Source organism: Equus asinus, chromosome 5 (genome assembly GCF_041296235.1).
Source record: "Equus asinus isolate D_3611 breed Donkey chromosome 5, EquAss-T2T_v2, whole genome shotgun sequence".
NCBI classification, from domain to species: Eukaryota; Metazoa; Chordata; class Mammalia; order Perissodactyla; family Equidae; genus Equus; species Equus asinus.
In genome coordinates this window covers 64,843,107-64,864,409 of record NC_091794.1, presented here as the reverse complement: position 1 = coordinate 64,864,409, position 21,303 = coordinate 64,843,107, and the positions used below count along the sequence as shown (strand labels likewise).

General features: G+C 36.6%; 1 protein-coding gene across 1 annotated transcript in view; it reads left to right on the top strand.

Annotated features, from left to right (window-relative positions):
* KPNA4 (karyopherin subunit alpha 4) overlaps window positions 1-21,303 on the top strand; it is a 59,429-nt gene that overhangs the window by 19,300 nt on the left and 18,826 nt on the right. Inside the window, exons 2-8 of the mRNA XM_044770938.2 lie at window positions 9,151-9,195; window positions 10,001-10,090; window positions 10,201-10,230; window positions 10,327-10,379; window positions 13,284-13,379; window positions 13,906-13,991; window positions 20,278-20,364. Coding sequence (XP_044626873.1) covers window positions 9,151-9,195; window positions 10,001-10,090; window positions 10,201-10,230; window positions 10,327-10,379; window positions 13,284-13,379; window positions 13,906-13,991; window positions 20,278-20,364 — 487 coding nt within the window. The remainder of the gene's footprint in view (window positions 1-9,150; window positions 9,196-10,000; window positions 10,091-10,200; window positions 10,231-10,326; window positions 10,380-13,283; window positions 13,380-13,905; window positions 13,992-20,277; window positions 20,365-21,303) is intronic.

The window sequence follows — 21,303 nt, the reverse complement described above, 5'->3', positions numbered from 1 at the left end:
TGGACTTGGGCCAGGGTAATCTGAGCCTTACTATTCTTGGGGAAGTCACTGGGTGCTTTTCTCTATAAGGTGAGATAGTTTAAATGATTTCTACTCTTTCCAGTCACAGAATCCTATAACGTTATTTGTGTAGACTTTTCCATAACAAAACCGTGAATTTGAATTATGTTTATATAATACTTAAGGAAAAAAGTAATTAGTTTTTATCATCTGAGAATGTACCAGTTAAGCAGAGAAATCAGCTTTCTTCAGCAGTGGTGTAAAAGCTTGGGTTCTGTTGACTTCCTTAATTTGGTTGAATCTCATTTCATTTCTTGTTCTCTATAATTTTTCCTAGTATCTTTCACGAGTTGCATTTTTTTCTTCATCCTGTCATTCAGTCAGTTCCTGACATTTTATTTCTTCTATAAAATATTTAAACGTTTGAAGAGAAATGATCATTCTTGCTGGCGTTTCATCGATCCGTTATAATCCATTCATTGTAAAAGGGAAGGGAGAGGCCAACCCCGTGGCTGAGTGGTTAAGTTCGAGCTCTGCTTCGGCAGCCCAGGGTTTCGCCAGTTCGGATCCTGGGCACGGATGTGGCACTGCTCATCAGGCCATGTGGAGGAGGCATCCCACATGCCACAACTAGAAGGACCTGCAACTAAGATATACAGCTATGTACCGGGAGGATTTGGGGAGATAAAGCAGAAAAAAAAAAAAAAAGAAAAAAAAAAACGATTGGCAACAGTTGTTAGCTCAGGTGCCAATCTTTAAAAAATAAGTAAATAAAAAATAAAATAAACAAATTAAGGTTGTTATATTGAAAAAAAGGGAAGGGAGTACCTTCCTTTTGCTCATAGATAACTTAAATATGTGTTTAATGTAGCATTTCTCTATGTGTTGTCCTTAATCCCTTTCCATAATTGATTCTGAAAGTTTACCTTGCAGCATTTCCCATCTCTGAGAGGGTTATATGTGTCTCCCCAAAACTATGGTCATTTCTTAATCTTTTTTCTTTCCTTACCAGATAGCTCATCAACACCACCAGAATTCATCTGTCTGGTAATTATCTCTGCTACCAAAACTAGCTATTGAAGGCTCAATGATTTCCATATTCTTTTAACATTGCGGCGTAATTTAAGGCAAAAAATGTGCAAAATGTGAAAACGCTGAGCAGCTATACCAGAGCTATAAAATAGCTCTTCAATTGTTTGCAGTTTTGAGCTATGTGTAGTAACTTGTACAAATGGCAATTAAACATTTTTGTGACACTGTTTTTTTGGGGTTTTTTTTTTTCTTTTGCTGAAGAAGAGTCACCCTGAGCTAACATCTGTTGCCAATCTTCCTTTTTTTTTTTTTCGCTTGAGGAATATTAGCCCTGAGCTTAATCTGTGCCAGTCTTCCTCTATTTTCTACGTGGGTCACCGCCACAGCACGCCTGACCGTGGTGTAGGTCTGCACCTAGGATCTGAACCTGCAAACCCAGGCCGCCAAAACGGAGCACACCAAATTTAACCACTACACCACAGGGCCAGCCCCTGCAACATTCTTTCTTTGAAACTGATAAAATTGATAGAGTTTTTGAGGCAAAAAGATCTTAGAAATCTCTTGAATCCTCTCTCTTTACAGGTGAGGGAATTAATGCCCATAATTATGGTAGCTTGTCTAAGATTACATTAATTCAAGGTAGAGTTGGGACTGGTAGCCATATACTAGTAGAGTAGTATAGCCATATAGTAGTAACTCATCTTGGAAGGAGACATATGTATGTATGCATACATTTTCTTGTCTACCACATGTATACCTTTTGTACAAGATAGGTGACTATAGAAAACTCTGGAAATTCAACTTTTTCCTGTTTCTAACCTTTAACTTCTGGCTTTTCCAAATAGATGTGTATAACTGTTGAATTTAATAATTTCCTTATTGTTTGAGTATTGAATAGATAGTGAAACTCTACTGTACTCCCATTCCTTGGAGTTAACAACTGTTAACAGTTTCTTACATTTTTTGACTTTTAAAATTATATTCATGTACTAATAAATTTTCTTTTTTTCTCAGAAGATTGGCCCTGAGCTAATATCTGTCGCCAATCTTCCCCATTTTTTTCTTTTCCTCCCCAAAACCCCCCAGTACGTAGTTGTATATCCTAGTTGTAGGTTCTCCTAGTTCTTGTATGTGGGATGCTCCCTCAGCATGGCTTTATGAGTGGTGCTAGGTCCACACTCAGGATCCGAACTGGCAAAGCCCAGGCCGCCGAAGCAGAGCCTACGAACTCAACCATTCAGCCACGGGCCAGCCCTAAATTAAGTTTCAATGCTTGTAATTTAGATGTGGATCATTTTAAAGTATGGTATCTATAGACTAGAATTAATTCGTAAAACTGCTGCAATAGTTTCCAAGGTTAAATCTGGTCTCCTACCCTGAATTTACTTTCAAACTCCTCTTACATTCATTCTCCATTAATTTTTTTTACTTGTGAGAGATAAGAACTTGATTCTGTTTATGAAGACTTTTGCCCATCACTAGTAGTGCTAATTAGAACTTTTTTTACTACTACTATTAATAAATACTATGTCTGAGAAATAAGTCCACAGTTTAAGTAAGCTTTTAAAATTTTCATTTTATTGTCATAAATGCAGACTTGGAATTTATTTGCTAATCATCTGCAAATTGCCTGTAATGTACCATTATATACTGTTTGGCAAAGGCATGAATAAGCACCATGACTGCTGCTGCTAGAGATCTGCAAGTAGAGACAAAAGGAGGGAGAAATAGGAAAGGAATGGGAAAACAGATTTCTGTGGTTATGTGTTCTTAGCTTTTGGTTTACCATATAAATTGGGTTGAACAACTATTGTACCAAGTATGTTTAGGATGTGATGATCATTTGGGTTGAAAACACCAGTAACTCCCTTTTCTCTGAAATGTTGTACAGGTTAGCTTTTCATGACGTGATTGATTTGGCTCCTTGCCTACCTTTCCGTTCCTGGCTTCTGATCTTCTTCAATAGGTTCTGCACGTGCCATCTTTTATAATCCTCTATTTTGTGTATGTGATATTTTCTACCTGGAATGCCTGTCTCTAAGTGAATTTCCATTGAGTCTTAAAGATTTAGCTTATATTTTATCTGTATTACTTTGTCTACTGTCAACAGTGGTGTGCACATTATAACACATTACATTTATTAAATGAGGAAAATCAAGTATCATGTTTAGAATGGTGTTTTGCACCCAATGTTTGCTAAATGTTATACCTTATTCCTATTTTATTAAATTATGTTTCTTTGTCATAAGAGTACTGCCTCCTTAAGGCTATGGACATGCTATGTATGGTCCATCTTTGTATTTCTAGTGCTTGGCAAATAGGTGATTAATAAATATTTGAATGATTGAGTGAATGCTTTCCAACAGACTCTAAATAGTAAGACAATAGTAATTCATGTTGTGGGGGGACAGGTATGTGTATGTATATATAACTTTTTTAAGTACTTTATTGAGATATAGTTTACCTTGCATAAAACTCACCCATTTGAAGTGTACAATTCAATGATTTTTAGTAAATTTTCAGTGTTGTGCAACTGTTACCACAATCCAGTTTTAGAATATATCCCATCACCCCACAAAATGTCTCATGCCTGATTAATTTCTAAACTTTTTTTTCTCTTCTGTTTTTTGTGCTGCTACCTAAATATTAATGTTCCTAAGGTCTGAATAACAGTCAGGCTGAATGAAATAAAATCAAAGCATTATGTTTCTTATCCTTTGTATGACTAACTTTCGAAGAATTTTCTTGAAATATTTTTCTCTAATGAAATGATTTACTAGTCTAAACTCTAACTTTTTACTCAAGAAAATTTAAAACATTCAAATTTTATATAGTATATTATTACATCATCGTATCTTAATAGTTTTTAGAGTTTTAAAGAAAAACTATACATTGGTAAAAAGTGACTTAGAAATTAAGTAGCCACTAATTAGAAATGAAGTAGCCATAAATAGGAAAGAAAGTATTAAACCCTACCCTCCATGAGAATAAAGTGTTTAATCCCTAGAACCTAGCGAGTAAGGAACACATAGTAATTATTTGTTAAATAAAAACCGAATCTCTTTTAGATAGAAATAGCATTCTGTATTCTGTAAGATTCACTTCCGTCAATTTTTTGACAATTTCTTGTCCCCTTTTCCCTGAATTTAGAAACTTTAACTGCATTACAGGAAAAGAAATAGAAAAATTTGGGTGAAGTTTCTACTCTCTGCTCAGTCCCTTTCTCTGCCTCTCTTCCCACCCCAACCCCCTATTTACAGCTTTTGTCCTTTAGATAGCTCTTTGGCCTATAAATAAGCCTGTAGTCAGTTTGGCAGCCTTTTGGAATTCTAATTGACAGTTTACTGCATCGCTGTAAGTCATGTGAATTCACAACTATTAGATTTGTATGTAGTATATAAAAACACTGCTCTTGAAGATAAGAAAGACTTAGAAAAAGAAACCTTATTACTTCTTTCACGGGACCCCAGAGAAGTAAAAGTCCTTGGTTTGAGATGGGGTTGTGACTTGAAAATGTCTAAATATCTAATACCACTTTTAAGGCATTTATTTTTTACAATAAAAAACATGGGTAAGTGCTGCCAGGTTGGTGCATAGGATATTTTTCTACTAATTCATTGTCTTCTCTTTACCTTGGAGGTAATAGCTTTTTCTCAAGAGAAGAAAACTCTTTCTTGCTTTCTTGCTCTGTAATGGATTGTCAGATCTCTCATTTTGCAAATGAGTTTCTGTGAGTAATAACAGCCCAAGGCTTATGTCACAACTACAGTGTTAAAATGGTTTGATAAATTTTTTGTTAATACTTCCAAATTATCAGAAACTCCAAATTTAATAAATAAGATATACAGTCATGCATCACTTAATGATGGGGATACATTCTAAGAAATGAGTTGTCAGGTGATTTTGTGCTTGTGCAAACGTCATAGAGTGGACTAGATGACATAGCATGCTACACACCTAGGCTGGGACCACTATCATGTATGCAGTCCGTTGTTGACTGAAACGTCATTGTGCAGCACGACTGTGCTGTAATGGTAATAAAATATTTGTGCAAATATGCAGTAGTTGTTTTGGACTTATTTAATAGTTTGCTTTATTGAAAAGAAGTTAATCAAAGCCCATCAGACTTTATCCTGCTTCTTTAGATGGAGTAGTTACTAGTAAAAACTTTCCTTAGGCTAAAAATATTTCTGGCCCTCAGAAATCTACCTTTTATTGAAATCTTCTAAGTAGTACGATTTTACAGATTTTAGTTTCTGTGTGAGGCATAAGACATAGTTTTTTATTGTTTACTGTTTTCATATTGTGATATAATGCAGAGCCCGTTGTCTTGATAACAGGACTTTTGCTTTAATGTGAACCATGGGCTCTAAAATTGGCTTAAACTCTATTTGACTTTAAGACTTGTGGGAGACAATATAGCTTAGTAGTTAGTTGGCTTTGTATGAAGCTGAATTCTAATTCCGCCTATTCTACTTATAGCTATGTGGTCTTGGCCAAGTAATTTAACTTCGTTAAGTCTCAGTTTATTGGTAAAAAGAAAGAAATGTTTCTTCTTAACCTCTTAAGGCTATAATGATTAAATGATAGTGAATGTTGCAACTCTTACTGTAGTACTTAGCTAATTATTTTTATTCATTTTGCAGCCTAATTATTATTTTTTTAATTGAGTTTTGGTATTTTTAAAATCCATATGTGTACCAAAGCTCAAATTAAAGCTTCAAACGAAGCTTCACCTAAACAAAGATAGAAAAAATTGGTTTGGTCAAAAATTGAGGTAAAGTTTTCTGCACATGTAAGATTAGCCAATACATTTTGAGAAGAAATAGTACTTATTTTTTATGTTATTTCTTATATGTAGAGCTTATATTCTAGTGGGAGAGGGAGCAGACCAATAAGCAAATAAAGTTATATATGCTATGTTTGAAAGTGATAAGTAGTATGGAGAAAAATAAGGCAGAGAGGAGGAATAGAAAGTACACAGATGGAGAGTTGCTGGCTGGTTAGGAAGGGAAGACCTTGGAGGTCTTCCATGGAGGTGACATCTGAAAGACTCAAAGATAAGAGAGTAAACATCAGTTAGGGAAGAGCATTACACCCTGAGGAAATAGCAGTAGCAGTAATAATAGCAGCCAACACATGTGCCAGGAACTGTCTAAGCAGTTTACATATATTACTTTATTTAACCCTTACAGTAATCCTATGAAGTAGCTATTTTTACTATCCTCATTTTATGGGAAACTGAGGCATGGAGAGCTCGTAAGTAGTAAGGCTGAAAACTGAACCCAAAGAGTTTGGCTCTGGAGTTGTCTTAGGAATTGCTATATAGTATATTAGTGAAGGCCTTGAAAAGAGAGAATTTCCAATGTGTTGGAGGAATAGCAAAGTTAGGATACAGCAAAATGAATGAAGAGAATGATAGGAGCTGAGATCTGGGAGGTGGTAATTGGGGAGGGGATGAACTGGAAAGATTTGAGTGGACTTAAGCCATTTTAAGGACTGAGCTTTTACTCCAAGGTGGAGAGCCATTGGATGGTTTTGAACAGACAAGTAACATGATCTGACTGACTTTTTAGAAAGGAATTCTTTTTTTTTTTTTTTTTTTTTTAAAGATTTTATTTTTCCTTTTTCTCCCCAAAGCTCCCCAGTACATAGTTGTATATTCTTCGTTGTGGGTCCTTCTAGTTGTGGCATGTGGGACGCTGCCTCAGCGTGGTTTGATGAGCAGTGCCATGTCCGCGCCCAGGATTCGAACCAACGAAACACTGGGCCGCCTGCAGCGGAGCGCGCAAACTTAACCACTCGGCCACGGGGCCAGCCCCTGGAAAGGAATTCTTTATTGAGTCCTTCCTCCAAATCTCTTGGTAGAATTCAGGAGGGCCTGGGAACTTAAAAGAGAAATTACATCTTTATTTTCACCAGCTTCTAACTGAAACAGTATTTCTTTCACTTAATGATGTAGCCAGTAAGCCTCAGTAGTTATTAAAGTTACCTATGTGACTTTGTCACCACCAGTGACAATCATATTGTTGTTGCTGTTGCAAGATACCCTGAAATACCATTTATGGTCATCATTACTTTGGAATTATAGTAATTATTAGACCCACTGCTAGATCCTATTTAATGTGATAATGAAGCACATATATTACTATTTGTTTTTTCATATTTATATGTTTTTGACAACAATATGTCAATATAATTGACTTTTTTTGGTAATCTTATGTATTTCTTTTGTATATTTAAAAATACTACCTGAGGGGCCGGCCTGGTGGCTCAGCAGTTAAGTGCTCACGTTCCTCTTCTCGGCAGCCCGGGGTTCACTGGTTCCGATCCTGGGTGCAGACATGGCACGGCTTGGCAAGCCATGCTGTGGCAGGCGTCCCACATACAAAGTAGAGAAAAATGGGCATGGATGTTAGCTCAGGACTAAGCTTCCTTAAAAAAATAAATAAATAAAAATGCTATCTGAGAGGGTGTTCATCGATTTCACCAGGCTGCCGAAGGAGTCTATGGCACGCAAAAATTAAGATTCCCTGTGATGATTGCTTTGGTTGCTGTGATAAGAATGGACTGGGGAGGAAGTTAGAGGGCAAGAGTAGAAGGAAGGATCCAGTTAGGAAGCTTTTGCAATAATCTAGGTGAGAGAGAATGGTGAGTTGGACCAGAGTAGTGGCAGAGGAGGTAGTGATATATAGTTGGATTTGGGGTAAGTTTTGAAGGTTGAACCAAGAGGATTTATTAACAGATTCAATGTGTAATGTGAGAGAAAAAGAATCAGGGATGGCTTCAACATTTTTGATCTGTGCAGCTGGAAGGATGGAGTTGCCATATGCTGAAAATCTCTTTGAAATTATTAATAGATACATAATATTGGATATATCATAAAATTTTTAAACAGTAACATAAGACTTATAAAAATACAAAAGTACAAAGAATAAAAGAACCCATAATCTCACCCCGCATATGAACCATATGAGTTGGGATAGAGTACATATGTTAAAGATCAAAAGTTCAGTTTGGATATAAGTTTGAGATATTTGTTAGACATCTGAGTGTTTCTTTGTGACTTACTATTTCCATTTAATATGTCTTGGCATATGCAGTCATTAGAAAGAATGAGGCAGGAGCCAGCCCAGTGGTGCAGTGGTTAAGTTCGCATGTTCCGCTTCTCCAAGGCCCGGGGTTTGCTGGTTCGGATCCCGGGTGTGGACATGGCACCACTTGGCAAAAAGCCATGCTGTGGTAGGCGTCTCACATATAAAGTAGAGGAAGATGGGCATGGATGTTAGCTCAGGGCCAGTCTTCCTCAGCAAAAAGAGGAGGATTGGCAGTAGTTAGCTCAGGGCTAATCTTCCTCAAAAAAAAAAGAAAGAATGAGGCAAACTATACATAGAAAGAGCTTGAACTTGTATTGTTTCTAAACTTTTGAATGTTTTACAGTTGAGCATATATCCATGTGTTAGGTAACTTCAAAATGAGAAAAAAACATTACAAAATAAGAGAATGGTTATAGTACATGATAGAAGAATTATGTGGTCATTAGAAAGAATTAAATAGGTCTGTATATACTACCATGGAAGATCTCTAAGATCTATAAATAAACAAAAATAAGGTGAAGAACAGAATAAATAGATAAGTGTGTCAGAATCGTAGTAAATCTAATGGGTTTGCCTTTAGAGAAAGAGACAGTGGATGGGCAGGAAGGTTCCCCCCTCCCTTTTTTTTAAAGCAGTTGAATTTTGTAACCTTGTTACATGTATTACTTTTTAAAATGTCATGGTTCATATAGGGGATGAGATTATGAGTTCTTTTCTTCTTTGTTACCTTTGTATTGTTATAAATCTTATGTTACTATTGTAAAATTTATGATATATCCAATATTACAGATCTATTAATGATTTCATAGAGAATTTCAGTATTTGAGAATATAAATGTGAAATGAAGATAGAAAATCATCTATATAATATAATATGATCTTTAATGAGTAAAGTATGACTTTAGATACATATGACTAGAAGAAAAGATTGAGGGATGTATATCAAAATATTAATAGTGATTTTCTCTGGGTGACGTAATTTGAGGTGATTTTTTACAGTGTTTTTCTTTAATTTCTTGTAGACTATGAGACGGCAACGAAACGAAGTTGTAGTGGAATTAAGGAAGGTGAGTCTGATTAATATGATGAATATTGGGTACTTCTAAGCATAATTCTAACATTACAGCATATACGGAAAATATCAAATGTATATTAATCTCAAGGACTTAGCATTTTTCTTTTGAAAACTGGAATATTTTCACTAAATTTGGCATGCTGTTGAAATTGGAAAGATACACCTTGTCCACTATCCAAAAGTAGAGATAAACAAGTTATCAGATGGTTTTTTTCCTTCTATAATTTTTAAATGATTTATATAAAGTGTAAGTCATAGGTATACAGTTATACTAAATAGTCCTGCTATGTACAGTTACGCCCTGAAAAGAACTGAAAAGAGTATATTTTTAAATTGGTCCTAAACATTTTAAATGAAATTCCAGCTACCCTTGACTTTGTAACACTTTTTTGGTTTTGTCTCGTTTTGAACTGCCCAACTTTTGCTTTGACTTTGTTTTTAGGGATAAAGAGAAGCTTCCAATGATGTATAAAATAGTTTAGTACTTTTCAATAAATATGTATGTTTGGTCCTGGCTTAAACTTGTACACTATCTTTTTTAATCAAATTTTTTTGTTTTTTAGTTTGTTTATGCATAGTTCACGGTTCACTAAGAATGTAACATTTGCGGGTTTGGAGCTCAGATTAGTGTTGCTTAAGTGTTTAATTCACAATTTGGTTTAATTTTCTAAACTTGTGTTTTACTTTTAAAAGGCACTTCATATTTCAGTTTGTAGGCACCAGATTGCCTAACGTTTGTATGAAAGTATTTAGCTTTTTTATTTAACTAAAGTTCTTTTTCTGGTCTTTTTTTAAAGAATAAAAGAGATGAACACCTCTTAAAGAGAAGGAATGTACCACATGAAGACGTCTGTGAAGACTCTGATATAGATGGCGATTATAGAGTGGTAAGTTATTGTTATTCGGGTAACTTAAAATTACCAGTGAAAGAATTTACATAAATAGAGAATTTCAAGGAGACTTTTTAACTTAGTTTTCTGTTTACCTTTTTTCCCAGCAAAATACCTCTCTAGAAGCTATTGTTCAAGTAAGTTGAGGGTTTTTTTGTCTCTTCATTTTTATTTTTTGGACTTAACAACTAATTATTGTGTATCTACATCAAAAATTATTTTATTTTTTATAGAATGCTTCAAGTGATAACCAAGGAATTCAATTAAGTGCAGTTCAGGCTGCTAGGTAAGTTAAACTTTGAGGACATATTTAAATTTTATAACTTACGCAGGAGTTCTCTTTCGGGTTTTCACTATATAGTAGTTGTGTCAGTCATTCAACTTTGATGACAGACAATAAAGAATAGTCATAGACCAACTGCATTTATCTTAAAAGTTGTCCTCTGATTTAGAGTATTAAAACTGGTAGCAATTTTCTAAACTCACAAATACGCTGAAGCTTTAGTGTGCAAAACATGTACAGATGCTTGAGAAAAGTTGATTTGACAGGTTATTGCCATAGACCAATAGAAAAACATTTATAAAGCTTTACTTTTTACTGATTAATAGGTTTCATTTTATAAGAGGTCAGATTCTTCAGATCCTGCCCAAGTAGTTAATTCTTCTCAACGATCCTCATATTGATAAAATAATAATAAAGTTAGAAGCTTACTATAGCAGTATACAGGCAAGTAGACATTAAGATTTAGGGCTACAAAGGCTCCAGTCTGTTTCCAGATAGTATTGAATACTAAGTTGTTTTGCATATTTCTATTGTGAAACCTATACTCTCATGTTTTAAGGGAAAAAGCAGAAAAACTTATTACTGAGACCTTTGTATTAATAAATAGATTGGGGAAGACATGGTGTATTGCAGTACAATATAATGGTTGCTTCTGTATATTTATCAGTATAAGAATAACACTCTGTGTTGTGATTATCAACAAGAAAAAGATACTTAAGCAAGAAATTGATGCTAGTTGTAGAATTTCAAATTGGAAGAAGATTCACAGGCCCATCCAATATCTTATCCAGTGTATGAATCCCTTTTATATTTATTAGACTTCCTACTTTTGTGTATTCACCTTAAATAACCTAGAACAGATAGGGAAATTACGGAATTACAATGTTGCCCATTACAGGTTAAAAAAAAACTTTACAAAGGACTTTGTTACATAGAAAGAAAATCGCAAAAGTATTCACATCTCAAAGTGGCAAATTAATGTTTATAGGAAGAATGATTAAGAAATTGATACATTAAACTTACTGTTGTCACAGTTGATTATTTGATAGTTTTGGAGCAGCTCTTCTCAACATGAATTCTGTAAGATAGTTAAAGCCCTAAGGCTGGGGTTCTCAACTATGGTCTGTGGCTCTCTTGGAGATCCTGAGACAACTTCAGCAGGGATATACTTGGATCAAACCTATTTTCACAATAATTCTAAGACTGTATTTGCCTTTTCTCACTGTGTTAACATTTACATTTATGTTGCAAAAACGGCTGTGGGTAAAACTGCTGGCACTTTAGCACAAATCAAGACAGTGGCTCCAAACTGATTTTACATTATATTTTGTAGATATTGTATGCACTCAAAGAAAAAAAGGCCATTTCTCTTTAAGAATGTCCTAAAAAAATTTTCTTCTATTACATCTGAAACCTTGATTCAGAAAGACTGGGTTATTTCCTACTTTGTGCTAAGAATGTGTCATGTGTTATGGAAAATACTGTGAAAAAGCATGTGGTATAATTCTTGCTCTTTAGGTTTCCAATTCGATTTAGAACCTAATTGGAAGGGTGAAACTATGTAAAAAACAGTGATACTCGACAGCTGTGTAAATCCTCTTGGAATTCAGAGAGGGTATTGTGAAAACAGAACTTGATGTAGACTTTGACTAGATAGAGTTTGCATAGACAGAAAGAATAGGATGTGAAGGGCCTGGAAATGAGGTTGAAATGGTGGGACAGGCGACTGACCTATTGTTGAGTTAACAGAGAATAAGATTAGTTAGGTATCATGGAGCCACCTTGTGGAGTGGTTTAAAGCTAGGTCAAGTTGTTTACATTGATAGAGAAGTAAGCAGCCGTCACTTGGTTTAGATAGGGGGATGATCTGATTGGGCTTTCTAAAACATTGTCTTTATGTAGTAATGCAGGTGATTCACATGGGTGAAGATTTGTGTCAGGCCACCTGCAGTGTTCCACGTGTGCAAATGGGCGCTGGGTATTGCTGCTTTACCCTCTGAGCTCCATGAGACCAAGGATGTGCCTGTCTTTTATATTAATATCTCAAACATCTCTTTGAGTATTTTCCTGTGTATTGCTGTGCTTATTCTGTTTCACGTTAGTCACTGAGATGAGAATGTTGGTGAGCTTTCATTTGGTGTTTTGAATAGTATGAAGAATTGGACACTAGTATCAGCTATAAGGATGTACCAGAAGCCTACCTGGCTTTGTCCTTTGACTCTGTTGTGACCTAGTATGAATAATTTGGGGTATTTTGGTGACCTCTTAACTCCTTTCTTAGTAGGGTAAATACCATGTTGAAGGAGTCTGCCCAGTTTTCTTCTCTAACCTAAAAATTAAGTCCAAAGGTAAAATATATAAAATATTTAGTTGTCTTTTTATAAGTCACAACTGGGACTTTATCAAAGGAATAATGTTACTGTACTAATTTAAAAAGTGGTAAAGTGGTTCATGTCTGCCATTTTTTCCTAATTATTAATAATCAGTAAATTTATAAATCGGTTTTTTTGGGAATAGAGAAAAGTTTGCATTATATAAACTTAAAAAGTAAAATTTAGAGGCTGGCCCAGTGGTGCAGCAGTTTAGTGTACACATTCCACTTTGGCAGCCTGGAGTTCACCAGTTCGGATCCCAGGTGTGGACATGGCACCGCTTGGCAAGCCATGCTGTGGCAGGTGTCCCACATATAAAGTGGAGGAAGATAGGCATGGATGTTAGCTCAGGGCTAATCTTCCTTAAAAAAAAAAAAAAGTAAATTTCAGAGACAGTACTTGTGCCAAATACTCAGATTGATTGTAATTGCTGTATCAAATATGAATCGAATTATAATATGTCTTTAAGTTTCATAAGGGAGGGTTATGTGTGTGTGTGTGTATATATATATATATGTATATATCTCTCTTTTAGGAAGCTTCTGTCCAGTGATCGAAATCCACCAATTGATGACTTAATAAAATCTGGAATATTGCCTATTTTAGTCCACTGTCTTGAAAGAGATGACAAGTAAGTACATTATTTTAAGAAATAATTTAGGATGTATCCTTTGCAGAAGACACAATTTTCTAGTAGTTAATTTGATCTTTAAAGAAAAGAGAAAAGGGCTTATGAGATGGAGTTGAAAAGCCAAAGTGAAAAAATAATGCAAGGTGTGTTTATACTAAGAGATGAAGATGAAGGCCGAGGAAGGACTTAAGCATGATACATTTAACCTTTAAGCTTGGGAAATTGGCAAAAAACTAGTTTGGCTGGATAGCTACTTGAGAAGACTCAAGTTGGGGTAGTAATGTGCAGGTATCTTAATAAAGAGTTCTTACTGAAAATAAGAAGGACACCAGAGGGGGTTGTATGCTTTTTATGCCTAGAGAGTTTTTAAAGTCATTGGAGGTTAAAAAAAAAAAAAGTGCTGGATACCTAGATACCTTCTGAAACAAAGTATTTAGTACTGTGAAAATGCTAGAGTAGAGGAATGGTTGGTAGGTATTTGGGCCAATGTAAAAATCCCTACTGTTTAAAACTCTTGGTTTTGCAGTCCTTCTTTACAGTTTGAAGCTGCGTGGGCTTTGACAAACATTGCGTCTGGAACCTCTGAACAAACTCAAGCAGTAGTTCAGTCCAGTAAGTTGGTTATTAACAGACAAAACTGTGATTTTTAATAAAGAAGTTGGTTAAAAGATAAAGTGATTCTCCTAAAAGGATAAAACTATTTATGTTATAAAATAATAGTTATCCAGTAACACATAGGCCAATTTAAGTATGTTACTTTGATCATGTAACTGACATTTTCTATTTCCAAACACTCATTTGATTCCTTTCTAAATCTGAGAACATTTCCTAATTGTAGTAGCAGATCACATTATTGTACTTATACTTTATTTATAGGATACTGTAGAAATAAGGGTGTTTTTCCCATTGCTACACTGCCTCTTGCCCTCTCTCAATGAGATTTCCATCATATGTTTTAGAGAAATCTTCCTTTATAAAGTGCTCCTATTGAAAGAATGGCTTTTAGGGTTTTTTTTTTCAGTTTATTATAATAGGATTGTTTTTCTTTTTATGTTCAAGAGATGTAAGTGGGAAATTACTATTAGGAGTAATAACTGGAGTGTATTGTTTTCTTGAATACTATTTGATTCTTCTACCAAACAAATTGATCATTTTAAAGAAGGTACTTTTAAAATCCTCTTCAAGTGTGTAAGAAGTATACTCGTCTAAGCTTGTTAAAATCTTTTTTTTAACTTACTTTTTTCAGTTCAGTGTACATCATTATATTTCAGTTTCTGTGTAGATTACATCATGTTCACCACCCAAAGACTAATTATAATCCATCAGCATACACATGTGCCTAGTTACCTTTTTACCCCTCCTCCCTCCACACTTCGCCTCTTGTAACCACCAATCCAATCTCTCTTTCTGTGTTTGTTATTTTTATTTTCTGTTTATGAGTGAGATTGTACGGTATTTGACTTCTCCCTTTCAGTTGTTTCACTTAGCATAATACCATCAAGGTCTGTCGATGTTTTCTCAAACGGCCAGAGTTCATCATTTTTTATGGCTGAGTAGTATTCCATTGTGTATATATACCATGTCTTTTTCATCCATTCATCCCTTGATGGGTGTCTAGGTTGCTTCCACGTCTTGGCTATTGTGAATAATGTGGCAGTGAACATGGGGGTGCTTATATCTTTACACATTCATGTTTTCATGGTCTTTGGCTAAATACCCAGCACTGGAATACCTGGGACATATGGTAGTTCTATTCTTAATTTTTTCCCCCCTGAGGAAGATTAGCCCTGAGCTAACATCCGTGCCCATCTTCCTCCACTCTACATGTGGGACGCCTACCATGGCATGGCTTGCCTAGTGGTGCCATGTCCGCACCCGGGATCTGAACTGGTGAACCCCGGGCCGCCGAAGTGGAATGTGCAAACTTAACCACTGTACCACCGGACCAGCCCCCTATTCTTAAGTTTTTGAGGAACCTTCATACTGTTTTCCATAGTGGCTGCACCAGTTTGCACTCCCACCAGAAATGTATGAGTATATGAGGTGATATCTCATTGTAGTTTTATTTGCATTTCATTAATAATCAGTAATGTTGAACATCTTTTCATGTGCTTGTTGGCCATCTGTATATCCTCTTTTTTTTAATAACTTTTTCTTAAGATTATGATAGTTTGCACCCTTGTGAAATTTCAGTTGTACGTTATTGTTAGTCATGTTGTAGGTGCACCACTTCACCCTTTGTGCCCTCCCACAACCCTGCACCAGTTTGCATTCCCACCAGCAGTGTATTTGACAAACAAAAAGTGACAAATGTTGGAGAGGTTGCGTGGGTTTTGCAGCCCCGTTTGGTTTTTTGATTTTTCAGGTATGAGGGTCTTCCTGAGCATTTCTTGTAGAGGAGGTCTTGTGGCAATGAACTCCCTTAACTTTTGTTTATCTGGGAAAGTTTTTATTTCTCCATCATATTTGAAGGATATTTTTGCTGGATAAAGTATTCTTGGCTGGAAGTTTTTGTCCTTCAGAGTTTTGAATATATCATTCCACTCTCTTCTAGCCTGTAAGGTATCTGCTGAGAAATCTGCTCACAGCCTTATGGGGGTTCATTTATAGGTTATTTTCTTCTGCCTTGCTGCCCTTAGTATTTTCTCATTGTCATTAACCTTTGCAAGCTTCACTGCTATATGCCTTGGGGTTGGTCTTTTGACACCAATGAAGTTTGGAGATCTATTCGCTTCTGTCACGTGGAGTTCCATCTCTCTCCCCAGGTTTGGAAAGTTCTCAGCCATTATTTCTTTGAAGAGGCATTCTGCCCCCTTCTCCTTCTCTTCTCCCTCTGAGATACCTATAATCCTTATGTTGCATCTCCTAATTCAGTTGGATAATTCTCGGAGAGTTTCTTCATTTCTTTTTAGTCTTAGTTCTCTCTCTTCCTCTATCTGCAGCATTTATATATTCCTTTGCTCCAAATTGCTAATTCTGTCCTCCATATTATCGACCCTACTGTTCAGAGAGTCCAGATTTTTCTTAATCTCCTCCACTGTGTTCTTCATCTCCAATATTTCTGATTGGTTCTTCTTTATGGTATCAAGCTCTTTTGTGACATAGCTCCTGAACTCATTGAGTTGTCTATCTGTATTCTCTTTTAACTCGTTGAGTTTTTTAATGATGGCTGTTTTGAATTCATCATCATTTAGGTTGTAGATTTCATTGTCTTTGGGATTGTTTTCTGGGTACTTGTCATTTTCCTTCTGTTCTAGAGATTTAATATATTTTTTCATACTGCTTGATGGCGTGGATTTGTGCCGCTGCATAGAGATAGAGTTTACTTACTGCTTCCACTTTCTTCTCCTGGAGTCCAGGGGGAGCTGTTTGTTAATCTGCACTGACCAGGATCCCTGTCAGCTGTTGCTGCCCGGACCTGGGCCCCTCCTCATAGTCACAGTGGTCCTTTGGGGTCCCTCATCAGCTGTGGGGACAATCACAAGGGGGCCTCAGGTTGCTGGTGCCTACCATCGCAGACCACCTAGACGCACTCCCTCCTTAGTGTCTGCAGCAGTGTTATGGGCTTTCCCAGCGGCCAGGAGCAGGATCACCTATACACACAGCTCTGTCACTGTCATGGCCCACAAGATCTCACGTGTCCACTATGGCCCACAGCAGAGCTATGGGTATCTACTGCAGTCTGTGGTTAGCTCACCCAGCTTTGCTACTTCTGCCTCAGGGTCTTCCAGCCTTGTGATTGCCAGGTGGGGCCTCTTCACTAATGCTGCCCAGAGGCTTTCGCTGTGGCTGCTGTGGGACCATGGATTTTCCCCTTGGACCACAGAGCAGGGCGGCTGGGACTCCAACACGCCCCTGCCCTCACACACAGTCACACTGGGTGTCCCTTGTCCCCTCTGGGACACAGCCGGAGTCCATGAGTCAGAGGCGGCTGGCAGGCTGCTGCCCTGCCTGGAATCTTCCTCTCCCAGAGCCTCCCAGCGTTCTGGATGCTGGGCGGGGCCTCTCCGCTAATGGCGAGTAGCGGCTTTCCCTGCCACTGGTGCAGGACCGTGGATTTTCCCCCTGGACCGTGGAGCAGAGCGGCTGGGACTCCAGCGCACCCCCTTCCTCACACACAGTCACACTGGGTGTCCCTTGTCCCCTCTGGGACACAGCTGGAGTCTGTGAGTCAGAGGCGGCTGGCAGGCTGCTGCCCTGCCTGGGATCCTCCTCTCCAGGAGCCTCCCAGCGTTCTGAATGCTGGGTGGGGTCTCTCCACTAATGGCAAGTAGAGGCTTTCCCTGCTACTGGGGCGGGACCATGGATTTTCCCCTGGGCTTAGGGGCAATCGCTGGGGTTTAGGTAGGGCTGTAGTGAGCTGTTTCCACCATTGCTCTGCTGATACCCGCACATGCCCGTCCTCTGTGTGTGGCAATGCTGTGAGTGTGTCCGCTGGAAGAAAGTCACTTACAGGTACTAGTCTGTCCGGGGATCAGGGGTTGGAGAGTTTTCACCTGTCTCCACCTCCTCCCAGGGGGAAGTCCGTCCACCTTCAGATGTGTAGCAGCAGACGTCTCTCAGGCATCGTGAGATGCTGTGTGGATTCCTTTGTTGACCAATGAACGTCCAATTAGTTGTAGATTCAAAGGGGGAGAGACAAAGAAAACTGCTCACTCTGCCATTTTGCTCAAATCATCTGAATATCTTCTTTGGAGAAACGTCTTTTCAGATCTTTTGCCCATTTTTTAATTTTGTTGTTGAGATGTATGAGTTCTTTATATATTTTGGATATTAACCCCAAAACACATATATGGTTTGCAAATATATTCCTCTAATTGTTAGGTTGTCTCTTCATTTTGTTGATCGTTTCTTTTGCTGTGCAGAACCTTTTTAGTTTGACGTAGTCCAATTTGTTTATTTTTTCTGTTGTTTCCCTTACCGGGTCAAACATGGCACTTGAAAACATGCTACTGAGACTAATGTCAAAGAGTGTACTGCCTATGTTTTCTTCTAGATGTTTCATGGTTTCAGGTCTTACATTAAAGTCTTTAATCCATTTTTGAGTTAATTTTTGTGTATGGTGTAAGATAATGATCTACTTTCATTCTTTTGCATGTGACTGTCCAGTTTTCCCAATACTGTTTATCATAGAGGCTTTCCTTTCTCCAGTGTATGTTCTTGGCTCTCTTATTGAAAATTAGCTGTCCAGAGATGTGTGGGTTTATTTCCAGGCTTTTGACTGTTCCATTGATCTCTGTGTCTCTTTTTGTGCCAGTACCATACTGTTTTGATTACTATAGCTTTGTAGTATATTTTGAAATCAGGGAGTGTGATACCACCACCTTTGTTGGTTTTTTTCTCAAGATTCCTTTGGCTATGTAGAGTCTTTCATTGTTTTATATAAATTTTAGGATTCTTTATTCTATGTCTGTGAAAAATGTCATTGGAACCTGATAGGGATTGCATTGAATCTGTAAATTGCTTTAGGAAGTATGGACATTTGAATTATGTTAATTCTTCCAATCCAAGCACACAGAATATATTTCCATTTCTTTGTGTCTCCTTGAATTTCTTTCAACAGTTTTATAGTTTTCAGTGTACAGATCTCTCACCTCTTTAAGTTTATTTCTAGGTATTTTATTTTTTTGATTCAGCTTGTTAAAATCTTAAGTACTAATTTCTGCTTGATTTTGAAGGGGGACAAAAGTCTTATCCAAGTAAGCATTTTATTATGTAGACACTTGTGTTGTAATATTAAATAGAAAAACTAATTTCGTAAAGTTTTAATAAAACTGGTTTAATTTTGGGTTCAGGTGGTTTTTATTTTTGGTTTTGGGGGGTTTTTTGGTTTTGTATACTTAACTGTTCAGTAAATTTTGTGAATTTAAGGCAACGTCTTAATTCCTCACTCTTTCTCCTTTCTGTTTTATGTGCTCTTTATTTATTTACTTTTAAGGTTTTATTTTTCCTTCTTCTCCCCAAAGCCCCCCAGTACATAGTTGTATATTTTAGTTGTGGGTCCTTCTAGTTGTGGCATGTGGGATGCCGCCTCAGTGTGGCTTGATGAGTGGTGCTAAGTCTGCGCCCAGGATCCAAACCGGGGAAACCCTGCCCCGCCGAAGCAAAGGATGCAAACTTAACCACTCGGCCTCGGGGCTGGCCCCTTGTGTGCTCTTTAAAGATTAGAAAGAGGCTTAGAAATTGTTTTTATGCTGCTGGTTTGTCTTAGTATACCAAAAATAATGGATAAATGAAATACTTTTTATTATGAGTAAGCATGATTGATCTACCAGTACCTTAAATAGCATTTTTCAAAGTAATATCAGAAGGAAGAAAGGAAATAGAAGAATCACATGTTTGGTGCAGTATTATTCTGTTTGGATCCAGGCCTTTCTGTGTGTCTCATCCTTGTTAAGCAACAGAATCACTTTCTGATTCAGAAGGTCTCAATGTGGCACTGGCCTGTCAAAAGACCCACATGAAGTTATTTTAAATTTCTATATTTACAAGTTACTTGGACGAAATGGGTTGTCCTCCCCCCACCCCAATTCGAAGATAATGCTTAATCTATAAGGAATTGATCTTGAAATTGGAATTAAATTCAGGTTCAATTTTGAATGAAATTTTACCAGCTTAATTTGATATTTGTCTTTATGTCAAAATTGTCATTTTGATGCTGAATAAGTAGTCTGCTAGTCAAAATTTTTCTACTACTTTATTCTAATGAGAATTTAATGAGGATATATTTAAAATATTTTTGATAGGTTTCTTTCATTTGAGGTTTCAGCAACAAACAAGATTGATTTTTGGTTTAATGTAGAGTATCTTTAACCTTTTTTTCTTCCAATTTTATTGAGATATAATTGACATATAGCAATATCTTCAAACTTAAATAACTTACCTTTTCCTCCTTCAGATGCTGTGCCACTTTTCCTAAGGCTTCTCCATTCACCCCATCAAAATGTCTGTGAGCAAGCAGTGTGGGCATTGGGAAATATCATAGGTTTGTAGAAAATGTGTAATAACAGTCCAACAGTTGTTATCATATGCTGTGTAATAAAAATGACTACTAGTAGTGGAAAAGGAAAAAGATTTTTTCTTTTTCAGCACTAGTTTTTCTGAAATAGTTTACAAAAATTATAGCTGTATAATTACAGCTATAATTATGTATAATTCATAATAAACAGAATGAACATTTTTGTTGCTTATGACACCTTTATATTTTATTATATATAGTCAGCTCTTAATTATTTGAATAATTATGAAATATATATATCATTTAGATCTTCTCTTCTTCCTTTATTATGTTGGGGTCCATTTTCTTCTTCAACTGTCTGCACTATCATAGGAAGTGTTAAGAAAAAAAGAAGAGGGAAAACGTCAACAATTTTTCTCTATAATGGCAGTTCTGAGAAGAGTCTAAATTGAAATGTTTTGTATCTTTTGTGGGTCTTAGTATATTACATTATAGTAATGTTATCCATTATCATCATGAGGTCATCATCATCCAGGAGATATCTGTAGATTGTAGGCAGTCTCATTTAATGCACCATGATTACCACACCTTTCAGGTTTTCTCTGATAAATAATTGTAAGAAGAATAATTAAAGACAATTCTAATTTTTTTTTTATCTAGAGCCTAACTTTACCCAAATCCAAAAATTCAAAGAGCTGTCTTCCAGTGCAGAATAGATAAAATCTGGAGTCTGAACTGTATCATGTCCCTTGATGTTAAAGTTTATTTTTGCCATAGATTGTTTATTATTCTTGCATGGAAGTACTCAGTATTGTTTTGATATTACCTTCTCTTTATTGCCCTTTTGGGGGCCAAGATGTAAGAATAGTGTCCCACGATTATGAGTTTTCAAAACGGAGAATTTCTCTGTAAACTGTTCTTGGCATACAGCATATTGCTATTAGGAATGCTGTCATTTGTGAATCC